The sequence below is a fragment of the Macaca thibetana genome, chromosome 6 (genome assembly GCF_024542745.1).
Source record: "Macaca thibetana thibetana isolate TM-01 chromosome 6, ASM2454274v1, whole genome shotgun sequence".
NCBI lineage: Eukaryota > Metazoa > Chordata > Mammalia > Primates > Cercopithecidae > Macaca > Macaca thibetana.
Window position 1 is genome coordinate 34,017,658 of NC_065583.1, and position 14,928 is coordinate 34,032,585.

The following is a 14,928-nucleotide window of genomic DNA, read 5'->3' on the forward strand; positions in this document are numbered from 1 at the left end:
GAAAGATATTGAATAACCATTTTACTTGCTGAGTTGTGGAATTTTTATTTCACCAGGCTCAAGAACAGCTTCAAGCAGAGGTGCTAAGGTATAAAGCAAAAATTGAAGACCTGGAAGCGACACTGGCTCAGAAAGGGCAGGTAGGCATTTGGTTGCTAGCTCTTCTGCAGATGCAGACAATTCAATCTGACCTTTCTCTAGCTCACCTGTGCATGGGCCGCACCCAGGACACAGCTTGGCTCTCCACAGTGATCTTTCTCAAACTGCGTTAGAATGTTCAACTCTGTACTTCTGTCCCTGGTGTTTTTCTGGCCAGAGTATGAACCCAGCCACAACAGTGAATGAGGTTGGGCAAGAGAAAGAATGCCAGAGGAAGAGGAACCCTGTACAAATAGCCTAGAGTTGTCTTAAGCTGCTAAGACCAAGACCCACCCCTCTAGCTGTGTTCTTTGCCTCTATGCTACATTTATGGTTCTGCATTTTAATGTTTTCCATCCATATGTATCTAGCCTGTGTGCATTCTGACCCTTTTCACTTTTTGCCTTTGTGGTCACTTCTGAGTCCCCAGAAGGCTGGTCCTGGATTATTCAAACTGGAAAATACAGAAATAGGAAGCGATGATGAAAAGGGGGTTAAATTTTCCTGGCAACTTTGGCCCCAGTGTCTTTGAAGGAGCTGGCAGGGGTGGGTTCTACTTACCAGTCTTTGGCAGGCAAACAAACAGGGTGGGTAGAAGGCAGCTCTGGCAAAGTGGTTTGACGACACAGGCTCTTTCATGCCACTCTGAAATGCTGACTGCGCGATATTCTTTGTCAAACAGGATTCACACTGGGTAGAAGATAAACAACTTTTCATTAAGAGAAACCAGGAGCTTTTAGAAAAGGTATGTTGGGCACAATACCCTAGCGGGGCAAAGGAGAAAATCATGAGAGATCCAGGAGCAGCAGGGGGTGCTCTCAGGAGTGGCACAGGGGCCAGGGGAAGGGGAGGCTTTTTCGGCGCTGCTCTGTCCTCGGCTGCGTGCTCAATCGCATCCCTGTCACCGCCATCACCATCAGTGAAGTGGCACGTGTGCATGGCTCTGCGCTGGGCATTGTGCAGACTTGAAAGGATGTGATCCCTGAAACCTCCTGATTTGCTAACCATATATACATATATACTGTATATATACTGTACATATATACACACAAACACACACACACACACACACACGCACATGCACATCTTGTATGATTGTTTATCTACAACAAAACCTCTGTGAGGGCCAGGGGCGGTGGCTCATGCCTGTAATCCCAGCACTTTGGGAGGCCGAGGTGGGTGGATCACCTGAGGTCAGGGATTCGAGACCAGCCTGGCCAACATGGTAAAACCCTGTCTCTGCTACATACAAAAAATTAACCAGACGTGGTGACGCATGCCTGTAATCCCAGATACTTGGGAGGCTGAGGCAGGAGAATCATTTGAACCTGAGAGGCAGAGGTTGCCATGAACCAAGATTGCGCCATTGCACTCCAGCCCAGGCAACAAGAGCAAAACTCTATCTCAAAAAAAAAAAAAAAAAAAAAAAAATGAAACAAAACAAGCAAACAAACAAACCTCCATGAATAGAACTTGTTATTTTGTGTGAAGAAGTGACAGAGTATGACTCCAACACCATGCCGAAACCCAGCATAGGCTTCGATTCTCACTTTGTCTTTTTATTAACCTTGAGTCTTTCTTTTTTTTTAAATGAAAGATTTTTTTTTAGATGAATACTGTTTTTAAAACATAAAACAGTATTCCAGGAAATTACTCAACAAATTAAGAAACAAAAACATGGTTTAGGCTTGAATAGATATAATTAATTTTGGTTATCTGAACATAGAGGCAATTAAACATAATACATTTTCAGTTCAAAGGTGGCTTTTCGTTTGATATTTACCTTCTATAAATCTAGTGAAAGATTTTTCTCTCTCTCTCTCTCTCTCTCTCTATATATATATATATATATATATTTTTTTTTTTTTTTTTTTTGAGACGGAGTTTTACTCTTGTTGCCCAGGCTGGAGTACAATGGCGCAATCTCTGATTGCTCACTGCAACCTCTGCCTCTCAGGTTCAAGCAATTCTCCTGCCTCAGCCTCTCCAGTAGCTGGGATTACAGGCATGTGCCACCACACCCGGCTAATTTAAATTACAGAAAATCTTATATTATGTTTGACAAAAACAGAAATCGAAAGCCCAGTTGTGTAAGGGAAATAATTGTGTAGGTCAATCCAAAGGTATGCAGAAATTATTTTAGAATTGTTTCTATGAATATTTCTTATCCTGGACAAGTAATAAAAATTAACCACAACATCCTGGCTGGCAAGCATGAGAAGGAGAAAAAAGATGCTTGTCCTACCTCCCCTCTAGTCTGGCAAAGTGAAGACATCCTGTCTCTTGCTTTGCATGCTGTGAGGCAGAGCTGATGTTCTCATCACTTAGATGTATAGATGATGTATACGTCATATACAGAGTGGGCAGGTATTCAAAAATCGAGAACTGTTGTTTTTGGGAAGGTTAAGGGACCCTATAAAGAAACTGTTGGCATTGAATGAATTACAGTCTGTGAACCACTGATCTAATTGTTTCATTAACCACTAGAACCAGCAATCTCCCCAAATATTGCACCATTGATTCAGTAGAAGATTCTAGGAAGTAGAATCTCCTTTATAATCTTAAGTTAACTTCTACAAACTTTTGAAAGTTTACTAGGCCACAAATATCTAGGGTAGAAAACTCGACTACATTTATTAATGTCACATATTTCTCACTATTTCCCTATCTTTCTTTTCCTATTAGTTTCAGAGATGCCCAGTAATAAGTGTTCTTATATTTCTTTATCATAAAAAAAAAAAAATCCCATTGTGTCTTCTATCTGATTTCTATTAGTCTTAATCTCTTTGGGCTAAAGGAGGAATTTTTATACTCAGGCTTCTAAGAATAAAATAAGTAAAATAAAAGGATGGCAGAAGTGACAATGAAACTAAATATTTAACTGCAAATGTATATACTTGGGAAAGTAAGATTTGTCCTATGTTAAAAAGGCCCTGGGTTTGTATTTCTAAATTCAAGGTTTTAAATAATTGCTCTTCATAATGCCCACCCACACAGTTAATATCAAGGGAAGCTCAAAATCCATTGTACTTCATAAAGATTTTCTAATTCCTTAAAAGCCAAAGATGACGGCTGGGCACAATGGCTCACGCCTGTAATTCCATCACTTTGGGAGGCCAAGGAGGGCGGATCACCTGAGGTCAGGAGTTCAAGACCAACCTGGCCAATATGGTGAAACACCGTCTCTACTAAAAATACAAAAATTAGCCAGGCCTGGTGGCAGGCACCTATAGTCCGAACTACTAGAGAGGCTGAGGCAGGGGAATTGCTTGAACCCGGGAGGCAGATGTTGCAGTGAGCTGAGATTGCGGCATTGCACTCCAGCCTGGGGGACAAGAAAGAGACTTCATCTCAAAAAAAAAATCCAAAGATGACTCAGACAGGAACCCTGTCTATAGGGGAAGGTGCATTTGTACATAACTAACTGAAATTCATGCTTTCTCAAGTTATACTAGAGGTCCTATAAGAAAATCTAGAGGAAAACAAAGGAGAGGTATCACTTCTGAATGAATTGACTAGGGAAGGCTCTTATGGATATTAGAGCTTATTTAAGCGCTAATGTTTAAGAGCTTAGCTTTAAGGTGTTTAAAGAAGTGTAGAATTTTCTCACATAGCAAAGGAGATAAAGTGAGCCATTTTCAGGCAGAGCTGAGTAGATACAGAGTTCCTGGACTAGTCAGTTCATTGGGTGGGCCAGAGTTTCTAGATTCTAGTGTTTGCATGATCACGTGTGAGTGTGTTTGTACAGAGATGACAGTGATAATATTTAAAACTGGAAAGCTAGGTGATAATCTCATTATTAAGGTTTTTGAATTCAGTGTTAAAGAGCTGGCTTTCTTCTGTAGTAATTGAAATTCAGCAAAGTTTTGTATATGATGAGAGCTGTTAAAAAAATTTCTGTAACAAATATAAGTTGAGAAATGAGAAGTATCAGTCCCCTTATGTATACTATTAAATTTGGTTCTAGTAGACTGTCTCTAACCCATCACAAGGGCAAAGTGAGTATTCTCAGATTCACTATTCACAGAATTCCTAGATTTTAATTCCAAGGAACAGAGACGTCTTCTGGCATTTTTCTCTATGACTCAAAAAACTCAACCGAAGGATAACTAGAAAGAAAGCCAAAGACTTATTTTATTCACATCTACTTGGGAATTTTTTTCACGGTCTGGAAGACTTATTCACTGAGTAAACTGAGCACTATTCATGCTTGCTTTGCAAAGTTGTAGATGGTTTTTGCAATGCTTACCTAACTTCAAGATTTACTTTATTAGATAGAAAAACAGGAGGCAGAAAATCACCGGTTACAACAGGAACTACAGGACGCCAGAGACCAGAATGAGCTGCTGGAGTTTCGAAACCTAGAGCTAGAAGTAAGGAAATGATGATGATAATAATAAAAATAATCATAACTATTAACATGCACTGAGCCCATTGAGGAGCTAGGCACTGAATTAAGCATTTCAGATTCATACTCTCATTTGGACCTCATGATCACCCTCAAAATTATATAGTGGAGGCAACTGAGATCAACTAACTTGCCTAAGTCCTGTAACCAGTAAGCAGTAATGCTTTGAGGCAACTCAAAACTGTCTTTAGTTACTGTTCTTTTCAGCACTACTATCTTTTATAAGCAAGACTAATAAATAATTTTTAAGTAAGTTTAAATAATAGATTTCAACCATCCTCAACATTTCATTGTTTTTAAATACTCATGTCCATCCTTAATTAAATGTTGACTCATTAAAACATGTTACTTCAAGAATTGTATTTCAAAATGTGCTATATGAAAAAAGTATTTTGTAGGTAAATGTGAATTTATAAGTAAACGTTTTAGTCCCTAATGCATTTACGCAAAAAAAAAAAAAAAAAAAAAAAAAAAAAAAGGCTAAGAAGCAAGGTAACTTGTCTTAGAAAATACCTTGATTAATCTGACCAAATTTCAGGTGTTTGTTTTTATTTTGCAAGTAAAACATAGAAACATCAGATTTTGATTGTATCCTGCAGAATCTGACTTAGGATCTGGTTTAGTGTGTGTTGATATATAAAAGTTTAAGAAAAATTCCCATTTGATTTCTGTTATTTTGCCAGTTATTTCTTCTTTAGGCTATTTCAAATTAGGTCTGGATAAAAAGTTAGGTGTTAGTAGGCTTCAGTGAAGAAGAGTCATTCTTTTGTAGCCCACATATCTTACTCATAAAGCTTGAATAGATTGAATATGCAAAAGGCTGTTAGCGGCCATAAAACTTCATGGCGAGACCATGCTATGATATTTGAAAGCTCTAAATATTCATACAGTTTAAACTGGAGCTCCACTTCCTGCATTTCCCTGACCAAAAAATTTGCAAGAATGGATGACACCATCTTCTCAATCTCTTAGTTGACTAGTCAGTTTTTTCCATCACATTTAATCATGAACATCCTGAGTTTGATTTTTTTTTCTTTTTGCCAAATGACATTAATAAACTGCTGAAATAGCATAAAGAGACCACTGGTTTAGTGTTTAATTAATCAGTTTTGTTTTTAATTTCCGTATATTCTTCACTGTATTTCAAGGAGAGAGAGAGACGATCCCCTCCATTTAATCTCCAAATTCACCCATTCTCAGATGGTGTGAGTGCTCTGCAGATCTACTGTATGAAAGAAGGTGTTAAGGTAGGCAGATATTTCATTTTTTATGTTTGTAGAGATTAGAAAAACTGGGAGTTGGAAAAGGGGAGATTGCTAATGACTATTTTGTCTTTCAGTCACTGGATGTCATCATTTTGATGCAAACTATGTAGGAATTGAAAGTACTCACATCTACTAGAAAATTAACAGAATATTTTTTAATGTGTGACGGATACATAAACGATAACAGAAAAAACACAAGCATCGTGATTATTTAGAACAGAGTCATATGAAGAAAGATGCAGCATCAAAATTAGCCTTAATTACCTGGGAGAAATGTGAAATCAATTTAATACTTCAAGAAATATATTTCAAGTCTGCCAGATAGAAAAGTTGGAGTCCCTTCTTTGAGCCATTCTAGGTGCTATGGAATTCATAATCATGGAATGGCAGAGTTAGAAGAAGTTTGAAGTCATCTAGTCCATCATCTCTTTTGCTGTGTTTAATTTAGAGAGGGTTCCTCTTTTGGAAGGGTTTAGGGTTCGTAACAGATTGCATATTAAATAGCATATAATTATCTTTTTAGTGCTACTGGATATATTTTAAGTATTAGAGTTGAATTGAGTGACTCTGTTCCCCGGGAAAATACATTGTCCTTCAGAGTAGTGAAATCACCTTGTGAATATCCATTCCTGGGGTAAAGCTGGGATGCTGCCTGCTATTCCTGGTCTCTCCTTACCTTCTGCATGGCCCTTCCTGCTCCCACTCTGAGCTGCAAAATATACTTGCTTCAGTTGCCTTCTCTGTACTTATGAGATTGAGCTAGACTTTCCCTTTCCTGGTGGTACGACTCTACTGTACTGCTGTTTGAACATGAGTAAGAGGAGAACGTAGTACTAATACAGTAAAAAGTGGGAGAAAACTTGGGTAGTAAAGTTGTGCTTCCTTGCCTTCCATCTTAAACCATTGTCCTGGTGTTTAAACTTCTGGTTTTCCTGGGTGGCATGGTAATTTGTCAACCAAAGCAATTTTTGAATTTCACTGTAATTAAATGAAAACTATTTTCTTTGCCTTTTCCTTCGATGCTTTTTTTCTCAGATAAATCACAAACAGCCTAATCCAATGAACTCTTTCAAATGGAGTTCAGCTGCTTCAAACTGACTCAAGGAACAGGAGTAAAAAATAAAAGATGAAATTAATGCTAGCTACCTTAAAAAAAATAGTGCTGCACTATAGTTTTCTACATGGCAGTCAAAATTCAATCAGGTCAGAATTTTGCTAATTAGAATGAAATTGGTTGATTCTTTATATTTATTACCTATTACTTTTTTATACCTGAAAGTCTATCACAACTGAAAAAAAAGGGTTGGTAGTCATGAGAAGAAAGTTAATGAGAATATTCCAAGTCCTTTACTACATGCTAGACTCTTTCACACACAGTCTGTTTATCCTGAAGATCAGCTCAGACTATAAAGTAGCTATTTATTATCTCCATTTTGCAACTAGCAAAATTAAGAATGATCTGTTAAGTACCTGGCCCAAGTTCACACAGCATGTAAGAAGCAAAATTGAAGCTTAAAACTAGGTGTGCCAGATTGAAAACATCCCAAGGAAGTTCAAGCCCTGAAATTTCTTCCTCTAAATTCATGTTCAGGCACTGATGGAATAGTAGGCTACATTTGTCTTTGACATGAGTTTCTGCTTGATTTTGCAGGATGTGAACATCCCTGATCTCATAAAGCAGCTTGATATCTTGGGCGATAATGGGGTAAGTAAAGAATTGATTAAGTATAGTATAGATATGAATTTGCCTAAACAGAGGCAAGAAATACTTAACAATGCATCATGTGTAAAGTAACAGCACTTGAGATGCCATGTTCACTTAAGGATGTTGCTCCTTGGGAAGAATCTACAATTTATCAAACAACTTGGCTAAGGGGTTGTAAGGATCTCTGGAAGGTAGTAGCAGAAATGAGACCTGTAAAGTGCTTTTTGTGGGCAGGTTTCAGGTTTGAATGCCGACCACATCTCCAGTGAGTAAGGCTAATTACTGTCTGACTCTGGCTCAAAGGCATCCAGTGTGAAATTAATCAGTCATGCATTTGCAAAGGCTGCTAAATACTAGGGCTGTTGGCAGTGCCATAAAAATGGACCAGAAAGCTATAATCCATTTTCTTTCTAAAAACACCTTCCAGACTGGGTCAAGGCACATTAATTCAGCAGGAGGACCATTTATTGTGATAGTAGGTGAATGGTGCTTGTAGGTTGAAGTAATCACCATTTTTCCCTTGAAAATTTATCAAAGGAGAGAACGGAATTAGTAAAGTTACATCAAAACTTCTATGAAGAGACTGTTCTTTATTCTATTTTGGTTTCTGTTTTTCTCATAACATGACTATTAATAAAATATGCCTCCAGTGACACAGAAATCAAATCAGTGTTAAGGAGATATAAAAAAAATCAGGTTTAATATACTTCTTCCAGGTTTTGATTAACTCTTTGTTCAGAATTATTACTAAACAGAATAGGAATTTGTTAAGCTTCTATACAGGCTTATACAGAATGCTCTGTAGCAGTCAGTCAGACAGTATTTTCTTTGGGATAAATAATATCAGTATGTTCAGCTTATGGCCTTTCTTATTTTTTACAGAATTTAAGAAATGAAGAACAAGTGGCCATAATTCAGGCCAGCACTGTGCTGTCCCTGGCAGAGAAGGTAATGAGTCGTACAAACATTTCAAATCATTTCATTAATACTGAAAGAGCAGGCTAGGGTGTGAAGGACATTCTCTCTGCACATGACTTTGTGTGTGAATACCTAACACACGTTTTATTTTTAAGGGTGGTACAACCCAGATAGAATGAGAACACCCAAAAGAAAAGTCTATACACTGATTTGGGGTGGGTGGATAATTTTTGCTTTGAAGTTCCTTAAAGATATATATAATTCTTTAAAAACAGAAAACCTTCTGGATTACATTATTTACACAATCCCTACCAAGCTAGGAAACCACCAGAGAAGAGTATTGTAGGGTGGTGATAAACTGGAGCATTGCTCTTGTCATAGACTTTTCCTGGGGTGTGTACACACCATCACTCCCAGCTGATCTTAGGGCTTAGTAGTGGCTCATTGCTGTCTCATTCAGAAAGCCCGACAGAGAGACTGTCAGGAGAAAATCAACACTGACTGTGCTCTGGCTCCACCTTGTGTCTAAACCTGGTAAATGGCCAGACAAATTAGTGTATTCAGAGTACTTCATGAATCAGTGCATAAAGCCTGGCTGGGTGGCATGTGCCTATAGTCCTAGCTACTTTGGAGGCTGAAGGAGGAGGCTCACTTGAGCCCAGGAGTTTGGGGCTGTAGTGTACTATGATCATGCCTGCGAGTAACCACTGTACTTCAGCCTAGGCAACAGAGTGAGACTCCATCTCCTTAAAGAAAAAAAAAGTACCAGTAAATACTTGAGAGTCACGTGCACATGGTTGGATGAAATGAGAACAAGCAATCAGCTCTCTCCAATCTGAAATGAGGGAATTCTACAGGTCAAATGACAGTCAAGTTACTCAAACAAAAGAGTGAAATAAAGGAAAAACAGGGAGAACAAAGAAGAAGTATAGCTATGAAATAAAAAGACACTTAACCAGGTGTTTTTTAAAAAGGACATTTTGTTGACAACTGGAGAAATTTAATGTGGACTGAGTATCAGATGACAAAAGTAATTAATGTTAATTTTGTAAAGTGTACCAATAACCTTGTGGGTTTTTTTTTTAATAGAAAGGCCTTATCTGTTAGAGATACATATTGAAGTATTTACATGTGAAATAACATGAAAGCTGGGATTTTTTCTTTTAAAGACACTTCCTTCCTTCACAGTTTAATTACAGACCTGATCACTTTCTCTGATCCCTCCCCAGCAAATGCCGCATTATCTCTAACAGACGGTCCAAATTTAGAATTTGGCATACAGACCCTCTGGGATTTGAGTCTTATCTATTTCTCTAGCGTTTCCTCTCCCTGCTCTCCCTCCATTCTCTCTCTCTCTTTCTGCGTCCATTCTCCACTCTTGGTCCTTTATACTGATCTTTTCACCTGGAAGATATTCCCATCTTGCCTTTCTACCTCTGCCTGGCTAAATCTTGATCATCAGACCTCCCCATACATGAGGAAGCCTGCCTGTCCACTCAAGCCCCCTTAGGTGTTCCTGCTCTATGTTCCCACAGTTGCCTGTGCTACTGCTCCCAAGACTTTTGACAATTGCATTGCACTGTCCATTTGCATTTGTCATATTGCCCCATCTAACTACCACTAGACTCTAAGGCCCATGAGGACAAATAGTTGTGTCTCTCCATTCCCTACCCCCTGTTTTTTGCCCTAGCTTTTCACACCAGTCCAGCACATGTACTAAGTGATGAATAACTGAAGGAGCAAAGGTGTGAATTTGTGAATGCTCACAAGACACCATTTCAGTGACAACACAAAGATGAAAAAAACACAGTCTGTGCCTCCAGTGCTGCTATCATCTGGCAATGATAGCCAGAGAGCCTCATTCATCTGGAATCATGAAGGGCTGCAATTCTTTATTGCAAGAAAAAAATCGCCTTGGTTTAGGCTACAAACAACACATAGGCTGATTCTATGGAAGATGAGGACTGAGGAGGTGAAAGAAAGGAAATACAGCCTTGTGTGTCTCACATTTACTGAGATTGATGGCAGAAGTATCTTCTGCTCCCTGGCTGTGTGGGTGCAGTACAACTGTACTTATCAGAACCAACAACTGTACTTATCAGAATCAACAACTGTACTTATCAGAATCAAGACTTGCGCAGTGCTCCTTTTGAGACAGGCACTTTCTAACTGCTGACGACTCGGTACTATTGTGACCTTTATTTCACACAAGGAATCTGAAGCACACACACAAAAAAAGGTAGATAACTGCCTAAGGTCACACAGCTTGAAGTTGATGCAGTCAGGATTCACACCCAAGCAGTCTGGTTCCAAAGCCCATGATCTTACCTCTTGCACCTAACTCCTCCTGCAGGAAATAGGCTTTGCAGACCCCATGTGAGCTGGGCTGTCAGAGCTGAGGCAAATTAGCCCATGCCTCTACTTACCTTTTTGGCAAGACAGGTATAGGGACCAGCTGAACAAATACAGGGTGATGACTCCATGCTTAGCACTGTGGTAGAAAGCTGGGAACCAGATGAACAAGACACAAGCCTGCCCTAAAGTGCTCACGGTCTGTTCAGCTGCCTTTTGTGCAGACTTTCTCAATGCACAGATTAAACTTACCTCTTGTCTGCGGGATTCACAGATAAAAGTTTCTACATCCAAGTAATTCTAAATATCCACAATGAATTTTTGAGACTACCAATTTGAATAGCACTCTATTATATGGGAGTATGATCTTTAGCCAGAGTTTGAGCCTAGACAAAATTCCAACAAGCAAACCCAATTGTCACTTTGTATTAAAAATATTGGCAGTGACCTTGAGTGAGAGCATAGTGGAGGCTGGACACTGCACTCAATGCCGTAAGTACATTTTCCCACTGTTCCTTACAACCATTCTATAGCTGCCATTATTTTTTAATTTGTATAAATTTAAGGAGCACAAGTGTACTTTTATTACATGGATACACTGTGTACTGGTGAAGTCTTGGCTGTTAGTGTATCCACCGCCCAAATAATGTACATTGGGGTACCATTGTTTTTATTTTATACATGAGAAAACTGAGGCTTGGGATATTCAGTAACTTGTCCTGATTACACAAGTAGGAAGGAACAGCAACCAACACACAAATCTATATCTAATGCTCATGATATAATGACTTTAGTTCACAGTACTCTTAAAAACATGATTTGTAAAAATATGTTTCTTGATAACAAATGGACAGCAAGCAAGCTTGATGAAGGATTTTAGGTTTTGGATGGGTACAATTGCAGTTTGAGTCTATTTACACAAAACCCATGACTGACTGAAATTTGTTTCAAGGAGAAGCCATGTGTATGTACAAAGAACTGAGAGATTAGCACCTCTCCAGCCTAGGCATGCCTCTTTCGTTTCACCATGTTCCCCATAGCCAAGGAGTAGTTAAACATGGTATCCCCTTGTAAGTATCAAGACTGTAGTATATAGAAATGCTCGCTAGGCTGCATAATTTGTCACAGGTAACCTAGAAAGAACTATCTGGTGCCGGGTGCGGTGGCTCACGCCTGTAATCCTAGCACTTTGGGATGTCGAGGTGGGTGGATTGCCTGAGCTCAGGAGTTTGAGACCAGCCTGGGGAACACAGTGAAACCCCATCTCTACTAAAAATACAAAAAAATTAACCAGGCATGGTGGTGTGCACCTATAATCCCAGCTACTCAGGATGCTGAGGCTGGAGAATCGCTTGAACCTGGAGGTGGAGGTAGCAGTGAGCTGAGATCCTGCCATTGCACTCCAGCCTGGGTGGCAGAGCGAGACTCTGTCTCAAAAAAAAAAAAGAGAGAGAGAAAGAAAAATAAAACAAAAAGAAGTATCTTGTAGTGAGATACCACTAGTACATGCAATACCCAATGGATATTGCCTCATATTATTTACTTCCTTAATCTTTACTTATTCTTAATCCCATTTGACAGACAAGAAACTTGAGACTTAGAGAAATCAGGTAACCTTTCCATGCCACCCACCCATAAAAAGCTGGAATTGAAATTACCGTCCAGGTAGTCTGTCTTCAGAACCCACTTAATTATTATGCCCAACTGCTTCCCTAAAATATAAGCTGACATTTAACTTGCTAGAGATGCATTATAATAATTTGTTCTATAAAAACCTGTATATGGTAGGTCACATATTATTCAAAGTCTGCATTCAGAGTGTTTATCAATGCTAACATAAATATCATATATTCTGAGTACTGGGAAAGATAAGTTTTTATGTGATTTAAAACACCTCCACTTCACAAAAATAATTCTTCCCCACTTTGCTGTAATCAGTTTTATATATTGAAAAAGTACCGTTGTCCCAATTCTCCAGTGTACCTGGCCTTCTTTCTCTGATCCTGCTTCCTCCAACAATAGAACTATTGGACATGATGTCCCTTCCACTTGGAACTTCCTCTTCATTTTTTCCCAGTCATCTCTCACCCATTCTTTGGAGCCCAGTGCAATTATCACTTACAGGAAAGCCTCCCATGGTGTTCTCCAGTAAGAGCAGGAGTCTTGTTGATCTGGTTCACCACTGCAGCCTTAGGACCTGGTACATCACCTGATACTTGCTAGTCATCTATAAATGCATTTGTTGAATGGGTGAATGAATGAATACAAGGAAGACCGTAGTCTTGTTTCTGAACTATGAGATAAAAATGTGGGCCGGGCGCAGTGGCTTGTGCATGTAATCACATCACTTTGGGAGGCTGAGGCAGGTGGATCACCAGGTCAGGAGTTCAAGACCAGCCTGGCCAAGATGGTGAAACCCCGTATAGCTGGACGTGGTGGCGGGCGCCTGTAATCCCAGCTACTCGGGAGGCTGAGACAGAGAATTGCTTGAAACCGGGAGGCAGAGGTTGCAGGAGCTGAGATCACACTACTGCACTCCAGCCTGGGCAATGAAGCAAGACTGCGTCTCAAAAACAAAACAAAACGTGTTGTTTTTGCTTCAGTTTTCAATCTGCTTCCTGAGATATAAGGGGAGGAGACTAAGCACCTCATGGGGGCACACAGATATACACCATATCAAGCAGCCATGTCAAACACTTTTGTCTTGTTCACCCCTTAGTGGATCCAGCAGATTGAAGGAGCAGAGGCTGCCCTACACCAGAAAATGATGGAATTGGAAAGTGACATGGTAAGTACAAAGATAAGATATTGTAAAAATTAAGAAAAATCTACAAGGCAAATGGAAAATTAAAGTTGCCTCTACCAGTTTTATTTGGCACTGATGAAAGTTTGTCATCTTTCCATTATTATTTTATGTACAGAAGATGGAAAAAAAATTACCAGAAGTACCAAACAATTTCAGGCTATATTCTCCCCCAAAAAATGTTAGGTTTTGGAAAATATCCAAAACTAATGCTGAAGAAACTTGAGTTTTCTTATGTTTTCTTTGTTAGGCTAAATAATTTTTCCACTGTATTTAATTAACAAGTAAAAATTACAGAAATGGAGGGTGTAACTCTGATTTTAAAAATCCCTAAGCCACCTTACATCCATTAGAATAGCTCTCATCAAAAAAAAAAAAAAAAGTAGAAAAAAAGACCTAGTATAGTGGCTCACACCTGTCCCAGCAATTTGGGAAGTTAAGGCAGGAAGAGTACTTGAGCACAAGAGTTCGAGACCAGCCTGGGCAAGATAGTGAGAGCCCATCTCTACAAAAAATAATTAGCAGCATAGTGGTACGTGCTTGTGGTCCCAGCTACTCGGGGGCTGAGGCAAGAGGATCATTTGAGCCCAGGAGGTGGAGCCTCCAGTGAGCTATTTTTGTACCACTGCATTCCAGCCTGGGCAACAGAGCAAGAAGACCCTGTGTTCCCACAATCAAAAACATAAAACGAGTGTTGGCAAAGATAAGGGGAAACTGAAACCCTTCTTCACTATTGATGGGAATGTAAAACTGGTACAGCTACTGTGAAAAAAAGTATGGTGGTTGCTCAAAAAAAAATCAAAATAGAATTACTATATGATTCAGCAATACCACTTCTGGGTGTGTATCCAAAAGAATTGAAACCAGAGTCTGGAAGAGATACTTATACACCCATGTTCATAGCAGCTTTATTCACAATAGCCAAAAGGTAGAAGTAACCCAAATGTCCATCAATGGATGAACAAATAAACAAAAGGTGGTGTATACATATTATGGTATATTATTTAGCTTTCGAAAGGAAGGAAGTTCTCATACAAGTTACGATAATGATGTACTTTCAGGACACTGTTAAGTGAAATAAGCTATTCACAGAATTATAAATACTATATGAATCCACTCATGTGAGGTGCTAGATTAATCAAACTTAGAAACAGATAGTAGACTAGTTGCCAGGAGGTGAAAAGGGGAAACATAGAGCTGTTGTGTAATGGGTATAGTTCAGTTTTGCAACATGAAAAATTCTGTACATTGGTTGCATAAGAATGTGAATATACTTTGTACTACTGAACTGTACACTTAAAAATGAGTTTAAAATAAGTGAGGTTGTAAATGTTATGTG

At 39.0% G+C, this 14,928-nt stretch overlaps 1 protein-coding gene across 5 annotated transcripts in view; it reads left to right on the plus strand.

Annotated features, from left to right (window-relative positions):
* The window catches only part of JAKMIP2 (janus kinase and microtubule interacting protein 2), a 187,716-nt gene that overhangs the window by 140,970 nt on the left and 31,818 nt on the right, over positions 1 to 14,928 (plus strand). For 4 of the 5 annotated variants that reach the window (XM_050793997.1, XM_050793995.1, XM_050793999.1 and 1 more), the window contains 7 exons: positions 57 to 140; positions 821 to 883; positions 4,413 to 4,511; positions 5,695 to 5,793; positions 7,463 to 7,516; positions 8,399 to 8,464; positions 13,506 to 13,574. In XM_050793997.1, the coding sequence (XP_050649954.1) occupies positions 57 to 140; positions 821 to 883; positions 4,413 to 4,511; positions 5,695 to 5,793; positions 7,463 to 7,516; positions 8,399 to 8,464; positions 13,506 to 13,574 (534 nt within the window). The remainder of the gene's footprint in view (positions 1 to 56; positions 141 to 820; positions 884 to 4,412; positions 4,512 to 5,694; positions 5,794 to 7,462; positions 7,517 to 8,398; positions 8,465 to 13,505; positions 13,575 to 14,928) is intronic. The other variant, XM_050793998.1, reaches the window with a different exon arrangement.